This window comes from Sceloporus occidentalis, unplaced genomic scaffold (assembly GCF_023333645.1).
Source record: "Sceloporus occidentalis isolate IW3139 unplaced genomic scaffold, rSceOcc1.0.p SCAF_103, whole genome shotgun sequence".
Taxonomy (NCBI): domain Eukaryota; kingdom Metazoa; phylum Chordata; class Lepidosauria; order Squamata; family Phrynosomatidae; genus Sceloporus; species Sceloporus occidentalis.
The window spans coordinates 3,103,582-3,130,014 of NW_028317083.1; the positions used below are offsets into that span (position 1 = coordinate 3,103,582).

Below are 26,433 nucleotides of genomic sequence, written 5' to 3' on the forward strand. Positions count from 1 at the left end.
TGGTTTATCAAATATACAAACTTCAAATATAACGAAAACTTTGCAACCATTGTATCAAAACATAACAAGCCCTTGGCACAAGCCCAGAGCCTCCGACTAAAATCTCATAATCTTGCCAAACCGCCATAAAAGCCAGCCGGCATAACTTAAACTTACAGTTCACCCTAAAATTATAGGATAACTATACCCCGATAAAAGCCACGACAAAATACAGAAAATATATAATACAGGGTGGGTGGGAGGGCGCATTTTCATCAATTCTTCCATGGCGTCTTCAGCTTACCAGCCTCGCCACTGCTCACCAGACTCAAAGGTCAGTGCAGTATCGGCTCAGCGGTTCGCCAGGTAAGTGAACAGCTCCCTCAAAACAACTCTATTTATAGGTGATTTTCCCGCCCATAGCGCGGCGCAAAGCACCCGCGAGGCCGGCACGCGGCAGCGCGAGACCCCTAAAAAACGCGGCAAAGCGCTAGCGCATGCGCAAAACACAAGAACTTACATAAGCTTCACATTTTTATTTTTTTTTTATACAAACTACCTGACCTTTTCTTGACCCCACAGCCTATACCTGATAATGGTAACCATGACCTTTGTTTGCCCCCACAACCTCATGGCACCCTGCCCTATGGTTGCAGGCTTTATCAGAATTAGGGTTATTAAGTTTGGAAAAAAGACGGCTTAGGGGGGATTTAATAACTATGTATAAATATATAAGGGGACAGTACAGAGATCACTCCCAGGACCTATTTATACCCAGGACTGTATCTATAACAAGGGGACATCCATCCTCTATGGCTGGAGGAAAGAAGGTTTCTACACCAGCACAGACGGGGGTTCTTTACAGTAAGAGCGGTGAGATTATGGAACTCTCTGCCAGAGGAAGTGGTGATGGTAAACTCAATAAAAGAGTTCAAAAGGAGCCTGGACGTGTTTCTAGAAAGCAATAATATTACAAGTTATGGATATTAGATTAATAGGGACAGAACGTTGATCCAGGGATTTATTCTGATTGCCATATTTGGAGTCGGGAAGGAATTTTCCCCCTGGTATGGGGCAATTGGCATCTGCTTCATAAGGGTTTTTTGCCTTCCTCTGGATCAACACAGTAGGGACACAATACGTATATAGGTTGAACTTGATGGACTTTGGTCTTTTTTCAACCTTATGAACTATGTTACCCCCCCCCCCCCGATGGCCCTTTTTTTGAAGGTGCTCAGAATGTTCACAGGGTTCTACAGCCCTGCAAGTCCCAATAATGTGTGTAGAAACTGCAGGAGTACCTCAAAGAGATATCAAAGTAAAGCCCTGCACACCAGCCACACACCCAACCAATACCCCCTAATACAAACCTGTCCGTCTTTGGTCATTTTAAATATTGGAGGCATGAATTTGGGCTGGAATGCCTGTTATTCTACTAAAGTTGGCAGCACGCAAATCAGTAAGGCTCCCCAAAAAGAATCCGCTGCTGTATCTTCCGCCTATCGGTCATCGATTCACTCGTCAGACAGAAAGACGATTTTATGAAGAAATATTTGTTCCATCAAGGTCTTCAATTTGCTTATCTGGTCAAAAAATAAGCCCTTTTTGGCATTAATGGTAGAGGATCCAAACAAGATACGTGGGACAATCCAAGCACTTGCCTTTAGCAAGCTCCAAAACCATAAGTTTTGGGTCCTTAAGTTTTGTCTAGTACTGAAGGAGTTACCCTGAAACTATAAGCAGTTTACATACATTATGCGTTCCAGACACTTACATAAAGCCTATCTTAATAAACATCTTCCCATCAGAAAAATAGACATTTTTGTTTTGATTTCATTACATTTCCTGAAATTGCTTTTTCTCGATGCGGTTTTCTCCCACATTCTCTGCACTCACCGCCAAGGTCCCCGTTAATGCACGTTTATTCCCGACAAGGTCATCTCGCTAATAATTTCGCAAAAAGGTCATTTCCCCTCCCGATACACAAAAATCTGAGCTCGGAAACACGACACAAAATAATGTCAGCTCGCAAAGGTAAGCTGCAAAGGGCGATATATGCGACACCGAGACGTGTCATTTACATCACCCCAAGGAATCTGTTCACCATTAACATATTTGGCTGGGTTCCACCACCAAGTTCACGCCGGAGATTATTTTTCTATAATTATAACAAATTTGGACATATTATTTATAAATGATATCACCTGAAGAATGGACCTCTGTCTAAATACGCACGGGATAGGCACATGGCTCCTTTATTTAGCTTTAAATAAAATAAAATAAAAATAAAAAAAAACTGCTCCTCCGTGCCTCTGTCACCTAGCGTGACCTGTTTAGAGACATGATAAATGTGAATAACACAACATATCTCTACAACACCTAAGGCCAAGAGGAGCAATAAACCCCATAATAAGTGGGAAGCTGGAGGCCACTCAGAAAGTGCAACGTCAGACAGGTACGGGAGCCACCCCCGCATGGGACAGGACTACCTGTGCGCAGGCAGGGTAGGCGACGGAAGCTAAAAGGCCAGGGAGAGGCAAGAACACGGCCATTAACATTGCACTAGAGACCAAACAAACAGCTGTGGTACCTAAAGATTTGTATGCAACTCAAACAACTCTCAGGAATGATCTCAGTGTTCCACCAGATGATTATATGCATACACAAATGGCTGGCTGAGGACTATGGGAGCAGTAGTCGACAATAGTCAGAATACCAAGGGTCAGCCACCTAATTTAAATTGTCTGCCATGCAAGACATTATAATGGGAAGTCTCAGGGCTTGACCTGGAGTCTCCAGGTCATATTTATAAATATAACTTTTTCAGTCAGCTGCATATTAGCCATCTGTAGTTATCTTAGTTCAATCTATTAGACTCTGAATCCTCCTCATACCATGGGGAATAGAATGGCTCAGTCTGAACCACCCAGCCGGACACTCTGACTAATTAAAGTCTATGGAGGAACGGACTTCATTAGCATTGCCATAAAGCATCAGCTCAGTGGGGTGTTTGAGCCGGGAAAGCCACCCAAAACATGACATGGCTGACAGCAACGGCGCCTCCAGATCTGCAGATAAAGGGAGTTTGTTGGAATAAAATAAGATAAAACCAGGTTTGTGTCAATGTCGCCCAAAATTACTGTATATCTCTGAGAGATGGGCAAAGGCGCAAATGCATATTGGGAAATCTGCAGAATCCTCCCATATAATTGCTACCGGGGGCCACACATGATTTAGTCCTTTGATGATCAAGAGAGCACAGGAAAAATAAGTACTTTTTAAAAGGAGACACTTTCCTTAAAACATGCACATAATTTTGTGTCAATGTCACATTTTCACAAAGAAACATATACGCAGCTATTCCCATATACATCTGCATGTAATCATTAGGTGACAGCACCCTAATTATATTTAAACACCATTATTCCCCGGATGACATGTTTTCCCATTTGAGTTCTAAGCTAAAGAGGTCACGTTTCATTAGCGGAAAATGAGGGACTATCGCAAATTAGTAAAAGCGTCGCTTTGAAAATGTCATCCTAAAAAGGAATAGCAAAAAAAAAAAAAAAAAGCGATCGGAGGCGAGCGAGGAAATAATATCAGCGCCGGCTACAAATTCTAAAAAAAATACTCCCCGTCAGATTACCTTTAACCCTTTACGTCTCCATTGACAAAGCAGTCTGATCCTGTCCACAGGAGCCGAAACGTGAGATAAATTCGATCCGCGCCAGAAAACCAACAACCCCAGACGTGTTTCTGCCGACATTCATTAGCGGAGTGAGGTTGGTATCCCTCTAGGCACAGGTGAGCGAGGAGGTCGATGCGTGGACTCACCTTTACACTTGGGGTGGACTTTAACGCATATGATAGCCGTTCGGTCCCTGCGGATTTACGGGATTCTGCGGAATTCCCTATAAATTATTGCCCATCCCCCATCTATTTGCAATGAAGGAGTTTGTTCAACGAATAATCTCTCTCCGTATGTTAAATACTTACATCCAGTAAGCTCCCACGCTGTCTCGGCTGCAGGTGGGGGGTCTGTTTAGACCTCCATGCCCATGAAATACCAATATTAACCCCTTCACGACAAAGCCCGTACATGTACGGGCTCACAGTGCATTGTCATTTATGGTTTTCAGGGCCACCCGCTGTCCTTAAGGGGTTACTTTCAAAGGAAGCACTTTCTTGTCACCGATTGGCTGGTTCATGCAGCCTAAAGTGGTGCGAAAATTGGACATTGCGCTGCAGCTTCTCCTTAAAGTAAATACACAAAGACATCACGGGGAGGAATTCTAATTCCACACTTGTTGAAAGTTGCCACAGAGTATTAACTCCGAGGTCAGCCGTGATGTATAATGATCTGAGATTCTTATTACTGTAAAAAAATTGCTTTTGTAAACCGACGATTCGGCCTGTCAGGAAGGGGGAAAAAAAACCCTGAATATTACGAATATCACAAATGTGAGAGGGCTCGGTGCCTTGATAAAAATATGTTTTTCTCACACCGGCGTGTAAATGTACAAAGGATTAAAAAAAATCTGTGCTAATATATAACGACGTCTACCAAAAGTTTAGGATTAAATTGTAATACTTAAAGTATATATGATTGGCATTTCCAATGAAAAAAATGAATAAAATCTGTCCTTTTGGAAAAAAATAAAAAATAAAAAATACTAAAAAAAAAAATAAAAAAAATAAAAAAAAAATATATATATATATATATATATACTCTAACTTATTTTTTATGCTTTTTAAAATAATTTTAATTAATTATGGGATCTTAACCCTTATATTCTGCCACGTTTGCGTCTGTTGCCTTATTTAAAGACGAAACACCGGAGCATTTAAAGATCCGAGGCATGAATAACGGTCGATCCGCCTGACATTCAGAAAACACGTTAATAAGTGAACGGCTTCTCCCGGGGAGCTCTGCTCTTATAGGCCATAGCAAGTCACCTATATGATTAGTATTGATTGTTTTAGAGACACCTCGGCAGCATAATCGTTTCAAACAATCAGTCGACTTAAATCAATGCTCGCCTGACTCACCACGCTGGAAAACATCATCATTCCATCTCTGAGTAACGAGACGGAGTTCTACTTGATTAACGGTTCAAATACTGCGCTAAAAACTCCTCTAAAAGAAAAATATGTAAGTATAGGGGGAAAGCTGATTTTGTATATATTTTTACCAGAGAAAACTGGCAATTCTGGGATCCAAAGGAGGCAGGGGGCAGGTGAGGGTTAGGAATAGAGTTGGAATTTGGTTGTTGCACTATAGGATTGTTTATTTATGTATTGTTGTAGAATCGTACAAGTAACACTGTGACGATACCATCTGCACTCCTCTTCAACATCTCGCCCTGAGCTCCCTGTTTTCCTGGAAAGTGTGGAGATTATATACGTTTGTCCCTTTATGTTACTTAATCCCCCCCCCCCCAAGGCTTTACATTCACCATCCTGTCCTTATGCTTTTTATCGCGACTTTTACTCCACCTGCTGGCGGCTTTGTGAATTGCAGAAAAGCCGCTACTTACACCTGACGGCAGGATTCCCCTGGAACGTTCAGCTAAAACTTCGAGCGGTGTTGCTCCCCCATAAAGCCTCAGATCAGTTTGCTACTTTAGCATGAGGGAGGCAATTGTGAGAGTCATTCGGATATATACAGAGTTTGGAGTCGCACCGTTAGGGGGACCCGGGATAACTCTGTTTTATGTACACCGGGACAGTTCACAGCAGGGAGCCGCGGGGGTGGGGCGGTTGTCATGGGTACTCTGGGTGAGACAGGGGGGGATGGAGAATATTTTTATAAATATGTGTATAAATAAGAGCATGGTGTTCAATAAACGTTAGTCTTATTTTCACCCTTCATTAAGCTTCAATTTTAAATTTTTATACTTATTCACTATTCTACACACCTGCTTTTTGAGAACAGATGGCACGCATGGGTTGCTTGCGGAGATCAGAGGATCTCCCCTGACTGACCGAGAGAGATCTGTGTAATTGTTGTCTCCCGTTCCTTGTTATGCTACGGAACAACAACTCCCATCCTGCCCGGCTCCGGGGCTGCCCCCTCCTCCATGCGATACCCAAAGCATTATGGGAACAGCCCATGTACCCCAAACATACTCAACGTCCAAAGGTAGACATCACATCGGAGAGACGTGCAGCCAGCTTACCCAGCGGCTCGTTCCAACACTCTATAAAGAAGCCGCAAATTATATAATTAACCTCTACCTTAGGTTGTATATCCCTGCAAAGCAGAACTTCTTTTATGATGCGATCTGTTTTCAATTTGATAGAAAAGACAACAGGAGATCATGTAAATCCGGTTCATTTCAATTATTTCTCTCTCTGCTTGTTCCTGAGCCCTGATATGACACCGTACTGCAATATAACAAGCAATTTCACTTCTCATTTCCATACACAAGCGGCCAGGCAGTTTATACGTCCCTACAGCACTAAGGGAAAAAAGTTAAGATCTTAAAGTGTTTTCTGAGTCTAAGGATGAAGTTTTGTTCTTCTGTCTCTCCCCTTTTGGCAGACGCTAATCAATAGACTCCTTCTACAATTGGGCTTTTAAGGATCACGATTTATTGCAAACATCTGAGATATTAAACTAGATGAAGATTCTCAAATACGCTGTACACATCCGACCAGATCCAGCCGTGAGGACTGAGCGGTTTGGGCGAAACTGACTGCGATTCAGTAATCTGAACTCTAGAATACATTACTTCTCTATTAAATTTGAAGAAAAGGGGCAAGCATCACAAAAACGGCTGTAAGTTGTGAGCAGAGCCATCTTTATGATGTATTACCTGGTATACATCATACAATACCAGCGGGTTGAGGGGGCAAAATGCATGCAGCCAATGGGAGCTGGAACTTCTGGCCAGCTGACTAATCATTGGCTGAATAAAGATGGAATATTAATGTAGAATATAATATATATATATATATCCTCTATTATAAAGGGCAAACAATGGCAGGTTCCTCCTCGAAGAAGAGCCCCGTAAAATGCATAATTTAATGGGTGAGAAGAAATCTCCCTGATTTAACTATACATTATACAGGGCCAGCCAAGCTCTTCCTGCAGCAGAAGCTCACTAGGTTTTAGCCAAGCCGCTAAAACACAACTGACAACCGTCCATTTAGTGAATAAACCCCGTTGCATCTTTTCAATAAGAAACAAAAATGAAATATTAATTATATTAATATTAAATTCTGACAGCAAAGCCTCAAAAAAACAGCATTGGAGGATAGAATCTGTTACCTTACTGAGCAGAAGCACGCGTTTCTGGAGACGTCTGACCAGGGCCTCCTGCTGCTCCCGTCTTTTCTTCTCTTCGAGGAAGTTATTCTGGACTTTTAGAAGTTCTTCCTGTAGGTTCTGCCGTGCCGTTTCCAACATCTGTGCGCTGGAAAACCAGAAATACATTTAAAGCAGCCTTCTCCTAAACACCAACATTCTGTGTCTGAATAAAGGAGCATTGGGTGGATCGAAGGGGTTTTCAAAAAATTAAATAAAAAAAGACAGTAAATACAACAAGTAAAAGGGTAGTCATTCCTGAGGACCAGAATCCAACCAGACTTTAAACCTTCCTCTTTCCTTTTACAACCAGGATTGTTAAACTCCAAGCGATGCGTAAAATGATTGCCTAAAAACTTAGTGTTCTCGTCGCACTGGATCATTAAATCAGGCTTCTCTTAAGAGTGTTCTGGAATCAAGAACATTTTAGTCAAAAGCTCAAGCTTCTCCTATGAGTGGAGATCATAAATGTTCTGCTTTCAAATTCTGCGCCGGCTTGCTGGACTAGACTAGTTTTACAGTCTTTCAGTTTAAGAACTAATGGAAAAAACACTATTTCCTCAACTGTTTCCACCAGTCCTTTAATCACGACGTATGAGATCAGAACACATTAGGTTTCTGTGTAAATCAGAAGAGCCTCTACTGCGATAGAGAATTTCGATACCCCAAAAGTAGGGAGGACTCCAAGTCAACCCGGCAAACACATAAATATTAGAGCTCAAAGAGCATAAAAAATAATCAGGAATAATAATAATAATAAAGCTGGAATTCTTATCTACCCAGATGAAAAGGTTCAAGGTTTAGCATAAAATCGGATGCTCGGGAGGTTTGATTTCAGGAGGTCTCTGAGTTAAGTACTTAGGACCATCAATCCATTGAGACCATCAATATCAAACATAGAAATAGGAAGGAATCGGAATGTCGTGGGAGTGCCAAGACCCTAAATGTAGCATTTCTGATGACAAACCCAGAGAAATTATAGTTACACATACAGAAAATGCTAAATTTAGAGAAACATGGCATTTATCATGAAACAAGATCAACATTCATATCTATCAAACTGTCCGAAAGCTAAAATATGAAGAAATCAGAATTGCAGCCATTTGCTTTTAAAGACGAATCGTCTCGTTCTACTGGGAAAAATAAAAGGAAAGCACCCACGGGGTGAAATCATATCAGAGGCCACAGAAATGATATATTTGCCTCTAAAGGTAATTATCACTCTCCCCTGTCTAATAGTATATTTAAGTGAGATTACTACCACCTTTGACTCTTCCTCTGGGTATAAGTGATTAAAATATACAAAGCAAAACCAACAATGTGTTACTGTTGATAAATTGAGAAGCAATTTTAAGATACTCTTTAATTTCAAACTCTTTATAGTTCAATGTTATAATCATCAGCTGTGAAATCGAGTCTTTTCAGCAGTAGATTCAGGTGGAAAGGTTCAGTGTTCAGGCCTTAAATCATGCCAGCAAAACAGATAATTTAATTGCATAAGCTCCGTCTTTGCTTCGGCTCACTGTTTTAATTAGTAAAAAAAAAAAAAAAAAAAGATGAAATAATCTGAAAACTGCGGCAACGGATCGTGTTATAAAATAAAGCACTAAAGCCAAGAACTGGTATCATCCTCCGTATCTTACTAGACACCATCTAGCTCTAAGGTAAATGTGTTTAGAAAGCATCATTTTGTTGCAAACATATGTATTTTTTAAGAGAATCCTAGGATTAAGATCATTATGACATCACTGTTATGTCATATGTAAGAAATAACTTAAATGGGACACTCCAGCAATAATATACACTCAATGCATATGATAGCTGTGTGGTTCCTTTACATTTTCATGGTGTTGCTCTTGGATGCGCACGGCACGGGGGGGGGGGGATTCTGTAGAACCCCCTAATAAGCATTTCCCCAACAACAGTTATTTTGTAGGAGGTGTGTTGGGCTGATGATTACAGCACTGGTTAAGAGAATAGGAGTCTCCAGCCAATCAGTGGCAAGAATCATCAGCCCCTACAGGTGGCGGGCAGCTGCAGGGCTGCAGTTTCTAGCTCAGGTTAGTGGGTTTTTTCATAGTAGTACATAGCTTCAGGGATGTTGAACTCTCCCTTTAATACTTAAGGCAATGTAGGGTTCAATTATGAGTTCTAGCTAATGTTTATGGAGATAAAAGAAAGCCAAAGTAGTATAGTTGTGATCAGTTTTGTCCCTTTTTGGAACGCGTCTGATTTCCATAATCCCAAAACACATCTCACGGGGGTAAAGCCTTCTCTAACCCCATTTACAAAAGTAACTCCTGTGTAGCAAAGGCCAGACAGACAAGGGGATTATTACCATATACATATCCTAAAAGATAAATTGATTTATACCAAAAAAAAGATCAAAATATCCAATGGTATTCTATTTAATACCTTAAGTTAAAAACCCTCAACCAAACAAAAGGAGATAGAAAGTACAGGTTGGATGTAGCTGCCCAAAGCAGCACCCACCAGAAAAATAAAGAAATAATCGAGTGGCCGTGTGTTCTAGAAGCTCGGTGGCATTTTAAAACCTTTACAGCTTCAAAACAAATCATCTTCATAAGTAAATGTTGTGTTCCATTTATCCGTCCATCAGCAGCCGGCTTCTCGAAGCTGACGGGGCTTCGTACCCTTGTTCTAACTTCAAAGAATGGAAATGTGGAGAACGGCGTACGGCAAACCTAAATTTCTCATGCCGTGAGAGCGTTTTTTGTTTAAGAAAGCCGTCTGCCTCCTAATATTTATTACAAGGATTACTCCTCACATCTATTTAAAATGGATTTTATTTAAAAAAAAAAAAATTGGACTACTTGATCAGTCTTCTGCTTGAATATACATTTGTGATGCATTCTGGTTTTACGCCACTCTCTTTCAACCTAATAGATTGAAAGCTCACAGGTCCAGCGCTTATACCCGGGAACTCTCCAAGTTTGACCCAGAGTCTCTGGGGAAGCTCTTCTTCCCTGGGTCGCCTCACTCTCGCCATAGGCAGGCGGAGCAGTGTTTAACCACACCCACTTCCCCTCCTACTCCAATGTGCAGCTATCTCCACCCACACAATGTGCTGACACCCCCCACACAAAGCCACTCCCCCCAAAGGTGCGCTCCCTGTTGCCTGCCTAGTTCCCAATGAGTGCTCTCTTCTCCTTTTTTATACATATTAATTTTATTGTATCTTTTATAGATAACCGCCCCATTACTGTAATAGCGCTACGGAATCTGCAGGCGCTATATAAATAAACAGAATATTAACTATTAAGGGAAGTCACAAATAATCTAAAGGTATTTAACCATTAGGGTTGTAAAAGTAATATTTAGCTTTATATTTTTTTCATTTAGTTCATTTATCTGATAAAGCTTTTGAGCTAAAGAACTAAAGCTTAATTTTTGTTTATCGCTCTGCCCCTTTAAGTGCTTTCAACGAGTTACATACGGTATTAAAATATGGACACTTTAAATTTAATTTAAAACATATATTGGCTCTATTTAGATTATAGTTATACTGATCTTTAAACTATTGTCTTGTTCTGCTGTCACTGCATTCTGTAATGTTACAAATGGTAATTGTGAATAAAATAAGAGATTTTACCATAAATTATATCCATTTGTTAAAAATAGACAAATAAAAAATACTTTGAATGCTATTCTCAGGAAAAAAAAATGCAGGTTAAGGACCCCCCGCACTCAAATAATGATAAGAAATATTATCTCTCTATTTATTGTATACCGTAATTAACTTTTTATCATGTTACCTTAAAAAAACACATCTTGTCATCTTCTCCAAACAATTTCAGATCGTCAAAGGCGCGAGAACGTTTGAAGAGCCTGCTGTTTGTAAATAATATACTTTATTTGCATAGCTTTGTGTCTTCGCTGCTAATAACCGTATTACGAAGAGATAACGATTTCCTGCAAACCTGGATAGACGTTCTAAAGTATTTTACATTTCTGCCGTCAATTAAAACATTCTCCAAAGGAAGAAGAAGGAGAGGGAAAAAAAGAAAGTTCTATCAAAGATTGGAATCGAGAACATTAAACAATTTCCACCAACGCTTTGGGGCCTTAATCTTGGTGATAGCTGTCATTTATCAGACGCCAATGAAGACTATTCACGACTAAGCATCACCGCGAACAGCCAGAGGCAAAATAATGGGGCAACAGCATCGATTAGATATTGTGCGAACAAAAGAAGCTCGGAATGCATAATCCGTCTCTTTACTATATTTCTTTATAAGCCTCGGGGGGGGGGGACATGTATCCATTCCAGTAAAAACATTTCAGATATGATTAGCTATAAATGTATAAACACTCCATTCAAAATTAATGGAAGGAAAAGGACCATGAATAGGGCAAGAGAGATGTTGTGGCCAATATTGATTACCATTGACTTGCTTGTAATAAATAGCCTGCAGATTGTGAATGAATATCATCTGGACATATATTAAAGACAGGCGCATAGACAGCCCTGACGGATAGGGACATGTTACCAAAATATGCCGGTCTGATTTCCATAACCAAGCACTGAGCCCACCTTAAAAATGTCTGGATTTAATTCTGATGTTTAGCTAGACCCAGTGCTCATTGAGTTTACTCTTCGCCCAAGCTACGTTCCCACTATAGCCAAGCTATACTTCTCATGCCTAATGCCTGCTCTCAAACTTTTGAGGACGGGATCCATTTCCTTCATCTGCTGAAGATGGAGGTCTCTCAGGATAGTCTCTGGATACCCCTAACCATGGCTCCAGGTTCACCAGTAGAGCAGAGTCATGAGTCCGTTGAGGTTAGGTTAGCTGGTGGTGAAATTTCATCTCAGTGCCTTAGTTATAACTTATCAAGGGCCATCAAGGGCCAACTTAGCACTTCTTGCAGGAGAAACTCACTGCGTGCGTCTCCTATAAGTGTACGGAATCGCACTGAAATAGAACCTTAAGAACCCGCCATTTGTTAAATAAGCCCAATGAGAGCAAAGATGAGGACCAGTGACGTAGAAGAACAAAAACAAGCCTCGTAATAACAGCTCTAGACAGAAAACAAAGAGCACTGGCAGAATTTCATTTTGCATGGTTTAACTGTTCACTTATAATTTCAGTTTTCATCAAAAGAAATTATATTGATTAGGGACTTGAAATGAGAAAAAAATAAGAGTAAAATAATTAATGATGGAGGAGAAAAGGCAGCCACATCCAGCAGAAGGCCGCTAGCCGCAAAGAACCAGTAATCTTTTTCCGTGTCGCCTCTGATGAGTTTTGGGTTTCTAACATTCCGTCAATTTGAATCACTAACTTCAATTTGCATTCTCAAATAAACAGACGGCAAACAGTAAAACACTCCGTTCCGACCTTGAAGAAAATTACCCTCAAGTTTAATTCATTTGGAGTAGTAATGAAGAGTCACATTTACCCTCGCGGTTACAAACCGGTCATGAAAACTCAGCCTGACGTGCGCACCTTCGGCTTAAGGGCTGGGGAGGGAGGAATGGAAATCACACAAGAATATTCCTTTCCGAGCCCAAAACAGGTGTCTGAAAATCTGCTCCTGTTCCTGTTTTTCAGATGAATGTTCAGAAGGTATTTTCAAGCTTATACCTGCTTGAACATAGGTGTATCTGTCATCGTGTTACCTTAATACATTTACTTATATAGCACCAGCAGAGTCTACTGGTAGGTTATTCAATGCTTCCACTGCCCACAACAATTTCTCTAAAATAATAATAATTAATAATAATAATAAAAATTAAAATATTTCTGCATTAAAGGTTAAAAGAGACTGCAAGAGAATTGGGAGTTTAATAGAAAAATGAAGGGAAAAAAACAAATGCAAAGTATTTCGTCTTGACCTTTAAATACAACAATATAAATAAATAGAAAAGGTTGTGTTTTTGTCACAGAACATCAATGTCGTGTAATGACATAAGACAATCACCCAGAATCAGGTTCTGCATTTCCAAATGGAAAGCCTCAGATTGTGTATTCATTAGGTTTTTTTTTGCTGCCAAACACGATAGTTATTGTTTTCTATTTTATTTTCCACTTTTTTTTTTTCCCCTCCAGACAGTAAAACGTTGCTTGCCTAGGAAGGCGTCACATTCAATAGAAAAATTTGCTATTAATAATAATAATAAAAAAAAAAAAAAAAATCTACAATGGGGAGCTGTAAAAAGAAATCAGATGCCGACCTTCTTTAGATGCAATGCGCTGGAAGCATAGAATAATAGCTAATTTCGATAACATAAAAGAATGGGTCAGAGACCATGTTTGCGTGATAAAAAAAAAAGAAAAAAAAAAGAAACTGTATATAGACGGAGGGGAAATCTACACCCAAATTTAATGAAGAGGGGAAAAAAAATGATGATATTGTGATTTATTACAATTTCATGACAGCGCTAGCATTTGCTCCAGAATGACCTTTTTACAATCAGACTTCATTTCTAACGCTGCATTACCGTTTCTCGGCATGAAATGAGCGTTTTGAAGGCTTCTACCCCTCCGTTCTCCGAGCAGAATGTGTTTTTTTTTTTTTCCTTCCTGCCAGCCGAATACATTCTGATACCGTGAATCACCGCTGTTCGTCTGTGAAACAGCGCCGATAAGAAAGAACCAAATGCGCGAAGTCATTACGGAAAATGCAAAAAGGATGTTTACCCGAAGGTGTGAGAAAAGACGGAGGTGAAGCTATTCAAGCAAACAATAGAATTCAAGGATTAAAATGAATTATAGCAATTATATAATAGACGTAACGCAGCAGAATTTAATGTTACATTTCTAATTTGAAGAACTTAGAGAACAAAAGGGCAGGGCAGTGGGTGGCAGCGGCAATCAAAAAGGAGCAACAACACAAAGTTTTGGGTTGTTTTTTTACAAATACAATGCATTTAACAAAGTAAAAGTTGATAACTAACCAATGCATTGTGCCCAATTTATTTTTAGAGTATCTCAGAAGTGTCTTGCCTCGACTAACTGAGAAAGCCCGGCTCACTTGAGGCAAACAATTCGGTACCTCTAGTCTAGTACCTTAATCAGTCCTTGATCTTGTTCTAGATTCAGGAGCCGTATGTCTATCCCATGCATGTTTAAATTCCTTCACCGTATTAGCCTCTGCCACCTCTGCTATCCGGCTGTTCTACTTATCTACCACTAGCTCAGTAAAGTAAAGCTTCCTTCCACTGCATTTAAACCTCTGACCATCTAGTTTTAGGTTATGCCCTTTCATTCTCACATTTCTCCTTAGTCAGGGGTGTAACGAAAAACCCTGATACGGAAATTGGCCCAGGGCCCCTGAACTTCAACAGCTGGTGTGTGTCATCATTGCCCCTAAACAACCTAAACCGGCAGGAGGAGACAGGAACAAGGGGTCGCAGGGGTCAGCCCAGGGCCCCTGGAGACATGGGTCCCACATCATCTCCTCTCTCCAGATACATTTCATCCTGCAAACCATCCATCATTTTTTTTTAGCTCTCCTCTGAACGCTCTTTAGACTGTCAATATCCTTCTGATGGGGTCTCCAGAACTGTTCGAAATACTCTGGTATTCGAGGTCTGACCAGAGATCTGTAAAGCGGCAGAACCTCCTTCCTCTCCCTACTATTAATGCCACCGGCCATACAACCCAGCACCCTGCAACACAACGTCTGCTTGCCTTTAATCCCCATTGAAAAAAATATAAAAAACATGGAGACGTAATCATATATTCTATGATATCCTGTACAGCTCTAGGACTGGCTCCTTACGGTAAAGTAAGGAGACATCTTTTCCCTTGACACTCTTGTTTTGTAATATAAACTATAAAAGTGTCCCTTTTGTGACTCTTCTGACCCTCTTTCCCTGATGCTCCTCTTTTCTAGGGGTTCAGAATGTTTGAAGGCTATGAGTTTATCATACATGTTTCTGCCTGTAGACCTCCCTCAGCCAGGTCATCGTCACATACAGAGTCTAAGTAAAGTCCCTTATCCACAAGGGACAAGTGTCCCTGACATGTTGGGAAGTACAACGAGGTATTTTTTGAATTGAAAAATGGCATTTTTGTAAATTATATTTCCTACTGAATTTTAACCATTTACTGCTAAAGAGTTGACCTGTAAAGACGCAGGGTTAGGCAATTCTTAGTTGCCTAATATCAATATATACATTTTTAATATCTTTAATAGTCCCACCAGAATTCCTCAAAAGTTCTTCTGTGGGACATTCAGTATCTGCCTGGCTCTACTCAACACTCTACCAAATTAATGATGGACAGCCGACAAATTCATTGAATGAGGAACACGGTATGTATATTGCAGACCACATAGAAGCTAACTCTCTTGGAAAAAGGAGGCATTTGTTTCATTCCAGATCAAGAAAACATAAGGTGGTCGTTTCTGGATGAATTAATACGTTTCCTTCACAAACAGAAGTTTGGCAGCACTAAGTGTCTTTGCTTCTCTGGCAGCTGTATCTGTTACCGTCGTTTCACCATCTTTAAGTATCCTTCATTTCTTCCTAATCTTCCATAAAATGGGAAAATATTAACATCTAAGCATTGCGATCCACAGAAATACCTCTAGAGACAGAACATAAGGGAGTGCGCCGTACTGAGATCAATACACATCTTTATTTACAGACCCTTTTAAATGCCCCTTAAGGTTCTACTTTAACCACATTAATGTCAAAAATGTCAAAAGTAATTTTTATTTTTTTATCTCCCACGATCTAGGGACAAGAGAAACAGTGCGGCAGACATTAAATTTCCTTAGGACTTTCTGACCGGTCAGCAACCTTAGCAAACTCGGTCGTTACATTCTTGTGTTAGGCTAAGTGGCTGAACACGTTCAAGCTGTCTGAACGCTTAAAAAAAAAAAACTAAAACTCTGAGAAGGAAGAATAAAAAGGTGACCGAGGCCAAACGAAAATAATGCTCGGGTTTCGGTAACCTAGTTTAAGGGGCAAACCTTCATATAAATCCTTCGTTAGAAAAGCTGCAAGTAATAGAAGGTTATGCGAGACAGCCTAATCCACTCAGTCGTCCGCCCAAACGGCAATTGCTTTCATGATCCTCCCAGGTGGGTCTTTTTTTGGTTAAAGATCAATTCCTCATCCTTTAATTGTAGAAGTTCTCACCAGTAAAAAGCACGTGATCGGGGAACTGAAGGGCAAGAAGAGAAACTCCAAAAAAAGTACATTTTAAACAGCCGAGTTATTTTCTTCCTTTAGTCTCTTAAAATAAAACCTTCAGATTGTGAATATTAAGAATACTTGAGATCGAAGTAGTTTTTTTTTTTTACGTTAAAATATCCCTCACCAAACTAAACAAAAAAATCCCTGATTCTTCCATGAAAAAGGACAACTTCATAGTCACGTGACGTTACCTTCTATAAAAAGTTGCACGGATGGTGATTTTTATGTGGACATTTAAATATTTTTAAATTATATAAATAATTCAAATATTTTTTTTTTTAGAAAAATCCTCAGCTGCTTGACCGGAGCGCCCAGTATCCTTCAGCAGCCACGGAGGGTAAATGGTTATAAATGTTGCATGTGATGCGATTTGCCAGTCGGGCAACAATCGAGACGCCTGGTGGTGCGAGTAATCGGGAAGTCTTTAAGACGTCAATCCTCCCGAGGCTCAGCTGATTTAGCTCCAGCCGGGGACATCGTGAAGTCAACAGCGACCAGATGTGAAGGTGCTTTGAGCTAGGTATGTCCTTCGTCCGAGCCCAGTCGTGGCTCTGCTCTTTAACCCAAAGGGTTTGCGAAGGTCCATCTACGCGTGGCTCGAACGGTCACCTCTGAAGACTTCAGACTGAATTTAAACACAGGGCTTAGAGCAGGACGCCAGATGAAAACCTCGGAGAAAATACGAGTAATAAGGTGTATTTCTGAGCGCCGCAGCTATCCTTAAATCAATACTTACAAACAGGAATCACTCTGTAATTTTCAGACGTACAACTCGTACAGACGAACAGCGTGTGCCAACGTCGGAACACAGAGGACTATTAAATAATGCATGTAAAAGCCGCAGCGTGCGCACGGTTATAAGAACCTATTTATATTCTATCCCAGGTAGCAATGTCCACTAAACTACACTAAACAACGGAATTACGTCTCACCGCGCATTAGGAAAGGTCGGAGCGGGAGCGCTTCTATTCCCAGGAGGGCCGACTTGGTGATGTTTTCTCTCCCCTTAAAATTGCCTAAAACTCACTGTTTAGTGAATTATTCCTATTACTCTTTGGAAACTCATTGCTAATCATCAAAAGCTTCACTGGACAAGGGTAGTTAAAATTATATAGATATATTTTGGATTTTTTATGTTGAGACTCCTTAGAAGGACCTTCTAGCCCTAGCCTAACAAATCATTTATCTATATTATTTTTAAAACCCAAGACTTTCCAAGGTGGGCTTCCTTTGGGGTGGGTTTAAAGCCCTCCTGGCCAGCTGATGAAGGAATCAAATGAACCGGTGACATAACAGAAAGGACAGGAGGCGGCGGTTAGTTAAAAGGGAGATCACTGATCTCCAAAGCTTCGGTTGCCCTGTCCCGGGTTAAGCCTAGGTCAGACCCAAAGACAAGCAGTGATGGGGGTAGAAATACACCTGGATAAAGTAAGAGTTTGCTTTCATTTCTAAACCTCCATTCCAGGTTTTTCTCTTCGTTCTCTTTTAGAATTGTTCCGTTTGCCACTTTAAAAATAAATGACCCCAAAAACCCATTAAAGATCATTCAGAGGACAAACCGTGGCTTTCTCTGTTTTTAATTACAGTACCTGTCCCCTCGGGATACGCATTAGACGTATTGTGCTCTAATTATGTAGCTATCTCGTATGGGATAAAGACGGAGGGGAGAAAGTTGTTTAAAAACTAAATTAAATGCTGTGGAGGAGACTTCGGTGCCGATCATGGCGTGGGGCGAATGCAGCCTGCGGGCCGGACGTGTTAATTTTGTGTTATCTTTAAAGGGAGAGGTACCCGAGAACGCACAGGTTGGCTGCCGACTCCAAGGCCGATGGGACGGGGTATACCACCCCATCACGGTATACCTCCCAAGTGTCCCTGTTCAGGACGGAGGGTCTCCCAATGCCCTCTTTCCTCCCTTGCCCCTCTTTTCTGAATGTTTGCTGGGTATGAGGGTATCACAGGTTCCGTGGCCCTAAAAGCCCCCATAATGTGTATAGAAACAACAGAAAATGGGTTTATATATTAAATTGTGAACATAAGATATATTATTCATCTTCCCAATGCCTTACTGAGTTACATACATGGCTAGGAGTAACAGACTTGGTAGAGCCCGGCTCCTTAGCCATGTCTTCAATACCAAGCTCCGCAAAATTAATATATCCGCCGGCCAAAAAAAGTTTAATACATTTACAAATAAACTAAATTAAACTAATTAGCGGCTCCAGAGAACAGAACGGCCAAACTTCCTATCGCTTTTTAGCGAGGCGATACCCAGAGGTGGAACGCACCGCACAGCGTGAAGCTTCGCGGCGTATTTAAGGCTCGTCCCGGGAGGTTTACATCAATAAACATTTCTTTCTTGTAAACAGTTTGACTAAAAAAAAAAAATGTTCATTTTTAAATAAAAAGGTTCCGTGAGCTTAAAACTTCAAGCGTCTCAGGAAGGGGGGATTATTACATAGCAGAGGACGGCTACAAAGAATGCCACTAAAACACGGGTTATTCTGTCGGCTTCACTTCACTACAAAGTATGATTCAAAAACACAAAACAGCCTTTCGAATGCTTTCTAACCATTAAAGGAAAACTGGCCAGTAAATAAAAAATTTATGATAATGATACATAATTATTCAAAAATTATATATTTCTGGAGATATTAATATCAATTTCTGGATAAATAATTTAAAGCAGGAATAAAAATCCCCCGGATTATTAATATAAGGGATTTTTTTTTCTTCTTTGCCTGTATGTATTATAAGGGCTCAGAGTCGTTTCAAAACATGGCTCCTCTCATCCGGTACTGAAAGCGTTAACGCGACTAGCCAGGCGGCTTAATCAAAGAACGAGGAGATGCTTCATCTCTCCGGCGAGAGGACAGTATATAAGTCACACATTTCATCCGGCATTATTATAAAAGCCGCCACTGGCATCAAGCAAAGAAATCTCTGCTCCAGATTGAAGGGGCCTGCTGAGCTGATACGAGAAATCACACGGCAGAGCCGGCTGCCGGCTGCCACCGACTACTTAACGCAGCAAAGAGAGTCTCTTACATGAAACCTTCGCTAGCGGTTCCTGGCGACACAAATCACTGTGTGTTGAGCCTGGCGGATGTGTATTATATGTATCGGCTCGCTTTGTTAATGCAAATGGGAACGGTCACATCCGAGATGAAAACCATCATTGGAAGCCATTGATCACTCGGGCTGCTGTCTTTTTTTTAAGGTTGATCGTCGAGTATTCGGCTTTAGACTTTCCAATTTCAACATCGGCATATCCATGGCGTTTCACGTAAATGGCCCTATTTTCTATGATCTGTTAGAACTCTATATTGGGAGGGAAGTTCTTCCTTCCCGACATTTCAATGGCCAAAGGGGACACGGCTGGAAGATGGCTTTGGGCCTCTACCAAGGCTTTTTCTGCCACTTTTGACTTACCGATGAAACCATTATTGGGGCTTTTAGGGCTATAGAATGCTGTGATACCCCTCATACCCAGCCAACATTCTGAGCTCCTCGAAAAGAGGGACTTGGGGGGGGGTAAAAGAGGATTTGGGTCCTAATGAGGGACTGTCCATCCTAAACAGGGACACTTGGGTAGTGTAGCCCCAGAATGCATTACTTTAGTGATTCTGTACATTCTCTTAGTGCCACCGTTACATTATTCTTGTGGTTAAGTGCTAAGCAGCAATATAGAACATGACGTGGCAGCAAAACGGCTCTCACAGAGAAAGACAAAAAAAAGTTTTGTGCGTTCTCTCAGCAGGACGGAACGTTGGAAGATAATTAGCAAAGCCTACTGCTTAAAGTGCGATAACAAGAAACGTTTACGATGCTTTTAGAATCATATATAAAAAGGTCCTTTGGTTTTACCGCCCACAGCAACCAGTGCAATTGTCCTGTTCTTGGACCATACCATTGCGTTGGGTTATAATATAGTTTGTCTGTTTTGCCCCACAATAAGTTTTTATACATGACCCCCAATGTGCCTTTAAACTTTACTGCGCCACAGCAAATAAAAATAAAAAAAGATGTAATAGGCAACAATCTCGAGAAATTAAGAGAAATATACGCCGATTTACTGAAAAAAAAGCCAATATAGAGGTAAAGTATAAAAACAGACGCCGTATTCTTGGCATTCCGGTGGCAGCCTTTAAACGCGTGGCCATTGATTTTCTCTCTTTCAGCCCGGGAATATCCGTAGATTTGTAAATCCACCTCATCATCTGAAGCAAAAAATGGAATTTACACTCCACTGCTTCCCCGACGACGTGAAGGACCCGTTGTAATAGAGGAAGAACGGAGTAAAGAACCAGGGACGGAATAAGAGAAACGGCTGGAAAAATGGAAAGATGCCAGCGTTTCCACCGCAGCCGTGACTCGGGGGCTCTAGATCATGCAGAAAGTCGGGGTGTTTAACGGTTCTTAGAACGTAGCTGATTCAGAGAACGTGATATATGGTTGGGCGCAGCGGCCGGCTGACCTTTACGACAAACAGTGGTGTTTTATGGATATTTTTTTTTTATGTTTTATGGACATTATTTAATGCATTAATAAAACAAAAAATGGTTACTTTTACATAACAATACCCACTAAAGTGTGGGGGGGGGCAGGATTCGGTCCCAAAAAGTAGACAAATCTCCAAAAGGTGTATAAAATGGCGGACCCCTAGGCGTGATATGAAAATTATTAGGCGTTATAAGAGGTGGAACAAAAATCCTCGAGACTGAATCATCCAAATATGACCTTTAAAGACCATCATGTTATTAAGTAGTCCTTCTTCAGAACGTTTCAAACATAGATTTTCTTTTTTTGCTCTTAATTCATTCCAATTATATAGTCTACGTAATCCTTATTTGACATATAATGTTAGTGAAAGATCACCTAATTAAACTTTGTTAGAAAGTGGATAGGGTGGGCAAGGGGATGATTTTGGAGACCATTCATTCTCAACTAATTCCTCTCCAGAGAGAGACAACCAATTCCCAGCTAGTTCGATTCTAGAATAAACCGTTTCCTAATTATCCAGAATTAAACACAGACAGGGACACGTCCGATAATTGTTAACAATATAAGATATCAGCACCTTCTTTATGTGCAGAGACAGCTTTCAGGTATATTAACAAGTAATAGGAGTGCTACCGGATTTCAAGGTGTTTCTTGTGGGGGGGGGGGAAACCCCATAAAAATACAGATTTGTCGCTTATAGAAATAGAACATACAATATATATAATATCATGTATACACACACACATATATATATATATATATTTTACACACACATTATATATACATACATATATACATATGTATATACAGACACAAATTAATTTTTTTTCAAAAGTTTGGGGTCACTTAGCTGCATTTGCAAACACACCGTGCCCCTGGAAACCAGGAGTGACGGGAGCAATAAAGATTTTCCATGAAATATCAGCTGTATAATATACATACTCTTTTACTCAGTAGTGTACATTATAAACGGACATCATACATACACACACACACAGTATAATATATATATATATATATATATATATATATACATACACACATATATATATATATACACATACACACGCTATACTGTATATACTGTATATACTGTACATACACACATACACTATACATAAATATATACACACACACTATACTGTATATACTGTACATAAACGCAAGCATAACTTTTTATAAGAGTTGATGACCATTCCAATACTCTCACACTGTATCGGTAATAAGAGAACCGGCAGCGATCCCACTGAAAAGCATATTGGGTGCACCCCTTATGAAAAGGATTTAAGTAAAGTGCATATGTAGCCAGCTTCTTGAAAGCAGAAGATAAAGACGGGTATTCATCTTGCTGGCTGCCCCCGGCTATCCTCTCACAGCTACATAAATAATGATCATAGCTTCGCACCACAAATGCACTGCTCAGCAGGCAATATCGGTTATTAAAGTCCCCGATGTTTAGAAAGCACAGCCTGGCGATGAAACAAACAAGGCCCATTATCCCATGGAAAGTACTCCGCAGCCGGGAGGGGGACATGATATACGAGCGACGAGGACGAGGCTCGGAACCACACAGTAGCTAAACTCTGCAGGCAACGCTGCAGAAGTTGGCAAAGGACAATGTGAGTCTAACGGTGGTTCTTAGGGGGTTAAACGTTTGGGGCAAATCCCATAGAAGTCGGATAACCTGTCGCCTTCAATAGCATTTAGCATAACTAAACATATTAAATCCGCACTTGGAAAAACTTTTTAAGAATGGTTTTGGAGATATCTGAAGGATGTTTTTGGTACAATAATTAATTTTACTGCCCTGAATTGGTATCCCAACCTTAATCTTACAAAAGTTATCAGAACCAATCAAAGAGAGGGATATTTTAACAAAATAGGATGGGGTAATCCTGCAAATCCTACTTAAACAGTTAAGATGGCAGCTCCCATCACCATATCTGGGAATCTTGGGTCTGACCCGGGGTCTCCAACTGAAGTCCTGCTTCTCTGGGTCAGTTTCTTCTTTTTGAGGGCACCCCCATGCTGCCTATTTGCCAAATCTTGACACGGGTTGGTGACCAACATTATTTTTTAGTTTTTTTTCATCAGTACCGTGAATAAGACGTTATTCTACAGGGATAACGCAAAGCTGTCACTTGGCTAGAGCTGTGCTGTCAGAGGCCATTTGTAAACCTCAACAAAATGATAGATAAGGCTTTAGTAGATAAAGATGATCCGGGTTATCAACCGCTTTGTATCAGCTACTAAATATTCCCGAGTCTAATCCCGGTGTATCCAGTGTTCAGACCGGACCGTCAATGTACAAGAAGCCGGCGAAAGCGCGGGATGTCTTCAGAAAGCACTTTCTATGGAGGCGAAAGGACTGACGGTAAAAGACTAACCCAAGGAAGTCGAAGATTAGGAAAAATACCCTTTAAAGGCCTCGGAGGTTCAGATGCAAAAAAAATAATCTGTTATTAAATTGTCCCATTAATCTAGTATTACGGCTATTCTATTAATTTAGTATCAGAACCATCAGAAAAGGAGATCTATGCTTTGGTACCGATGGGAGATCCCGTTGTTCAAGGAATCCAAACACACCTTTTGCGTATTATTATTATTATTATTATTATAACATTTTTTTTTAAACTTTGAAAATAATAATAAGGGTTAATCTTTCAGTAGCAAATTGGTGATTTCTGGTATAAAAAAATGAAACTCTTGTTTAAAGGGATTTTAAGAACCACGTTCACGAATATAGCAACGTCTATCTAAATTCAAAGGGTCTGTCAACGAATTCAGGCAGCGAACATTTGGGGAAGAAAGTGTTCTCTGGAAGATCCAGAGGCAAAATAAAATTAAAGACGACGCAGGAGACGCCTCGTTTCTAAACTTTTAGACATCTGAAAGATTTATTGACAGGGGAAATTAAAAAACCTGAGAAAAGACAAAAAAGTGAACAAGAGAAAAAAAGATTCAGAGCCACAAATCCTTGAAATTGTGGGTTTTTTTTTCCCCTACTGAACGTCTTCTTCGCTTTATAAAAGTGCACGTAACGGGAAACAGGACAGGTTACTACGTTATTAAAGAAAAAGATTCCAAAAACTCAGGGCAATCATTCTGTGATAAAAAAAATCGTTCTTTAGACTCCCAACCCCCCCCCCCCGTTAAAACCATAAATTACAATATGCCACAGAATTTAAAGGAAAAAGAGTTTTATATTCCACTATATATATATATATATATATATATATATATATATATATATATATATATATATATATATGTTAAAGGGTGGGTTGGAAGGAGAGTAGTTGCTGTTATTCACTGATACGCTAGTTAGAAGGAGAGCTGTGGTTTTGACTTCCTCGCTTTTCATACATGGCCCTGTATAATTCATAATTCAACGGGTGAATCAATCTCACCTATTTAACTATACATTATACAGGGCCAGCCAAGTGCTTCCTACAGCAGAAGGTCACTTCGGTTGAATCTTCATAATGTCTCGTCGAGGCATCGGAACCCCAACTCATGCTTTAGTGAATAGGACAAAATGGCAACTGAGCAATGTAATGTTTCACTGTATTCTACACATTATAGCGAGAACTATGTTTGGTACATTGTATGTGTCAGAAGTAACAAGATGACATCACTAGAAAACATAAAAAAGGGGGACTTAATCAAATCAGCTCCTAGGGGGTTTCCGACCACTTTAATCCATCACCCAAAAGAAAACTCATTAACATATATGTCTTAATTGGCACTTCATCCATGCCTTGTTTCCCTCGAGCCAACGAGGTATAATTTACGTTGGAGAGAGAGCCTTCCGTGGCTCCCGCTTCATTCATCAGAAAAGCCGCAGATGTTTCCTCGCGCTAAAAACACAAAAACGCTCATCTTTGAACATATAATAATCCTCCCTCGTCCCCAAAAAGAATGAAAGAAAGAAAAAAAAAAAGGAAGCGGAATGGAAAGTTTGGTTTAAAGTACGGGAGACTTTGTTTTGATCAGATGACAATATTTCAGATCTAGAAGCCGCGGCGACACATTTTAACTTTTATTTTTCCGCTTTCTTCTTTACCAGCAGCTGTGTTGAAGTCACCAAAGTCCTTTTGTTTAAACATACGGGGCCCGGAAGGGAATGGAACAAAGCGGCACTTTGTAAACACTTGATTACCCCCCCAAAAACGACTTGTTTGTGAAAGGGAAACGTAGGGGGGCAACCGCGTCTCATTTTCTTCCTATTTATTTAGCAAAAAGAAGAAGAAGAAAAACAAAAAAACATCTCTTTTTGATCAAAGCAGCGCTCATTTATTCCGCTGAAGACGACTCGCTCTCTTGTTCGGAATAAACAGTAAAATGAAAAACTGCAATTTGCGAATTATGGAAACGAGCAGGTTGTTCTGAATTGGGGCTATTTCCTCTAAGTGCTGTCATTGAGAAAAAAGAAAAGAAAACTCGTTTGGTTAAGCAGGTAATAACTTATTGCGACTTACTGTCCGAAGGAGGAGATGGGGAGGGAGAGGCGCTAACTGCTCCGGCGCTTTACAATTCTATGTTAGATTAACCGCTTTGGTTTTCTTAATACAATCTGAGGACTTAACCTTTTAAACTGTATACAGCTTTTTTTTCCCCCCAAGTATAAGTAAAACTGCATGTTTTACGCCATCAGGAGAGGTTGTTTTACATACAAAAAGACAGTCAGTCTAAGCCCAGTGGTACCAGCACTTAGAACCCTTTCTGGCTCTCTCTTATTCAGAACACTATGGGGTGTAAACAATGCAACAAAATTACGAGGGAGGGATCCTAAAAATGTTTATTATATATAAAAAAAAAAAAAAGAAAAAAAAAAGAGACCAGTAAAAAAACAAAACAAAAAAAAAAAAAAAACAGTAAGGAACACAGATTCCCTGGGTCCCTGATCTTTAAGGGGTTAAAATTATCAGAAGAAAAAATAAAACAACGTATGCTAAGGTTTATTCTCTAAGCATCGCAGAGAGCTCCGTTAATGTCCCAAAAAAGACATTTCTGTGATTTAAACCCCAATCCTCCTCCGTAATAAACCCCAGTGAGCAAGTATTCCATACATATATTAAATGTATAGGAAAATCTCGGCGATCATCACACCTTTGCGCTTTATTTTTTTTATGAAATAAATAACATTTTTAGAAGAGAGCTGTGAGATCGTTAGACATTACATTAAATAAACCGGGAGGAGGACTGTAATCCCGGCATAAGCTAGCCATGCCTCGCTATACACCGGATCATTCGAAATCATCTCGTAAAAAGGCAATAAAGACTATTAGAAATCGGGTAGAAGAAGATGTTAAGATCAAGAAGCAAAGCTTGGTTTTATACCCTTACGGGGAGCCGATCAATCGGACAATCCGCCTCCGCTGACCATTCATTGTTTACAACCACGGAAAAGCAAAAGGAATGTCCACAATTCTGCCTTTTTCTGACGGACGGCTATATAAAAAAGATA

At 40.2% G+C, this 26,433-nt stretch overlaps 1 protein-coding gene across 1 annotated transcript in view; it reads right to left on the bottom strand.

The window, feature by feature from the left end:
- LOC149283540 (mitotic spindle assembly checkpoint protein MAD1-like) overlaps positions 1-26,433 on the bottom strand; it is a 236,526-nt gene that overhangs the window by 167,010 nt on the left and 43,083 nt on the right. Inside the window, exon 10 of the mRNA XM_089497496.1 lies at positions 7,253-7,397. Within this exon, the coding sequence (XP_089353622.1) occupies positions 7,253-7,397 (145 nt within the window). The remainder of the gene's footprint in view (positions 1-7,252; positions 7,398-26,433) is intronic.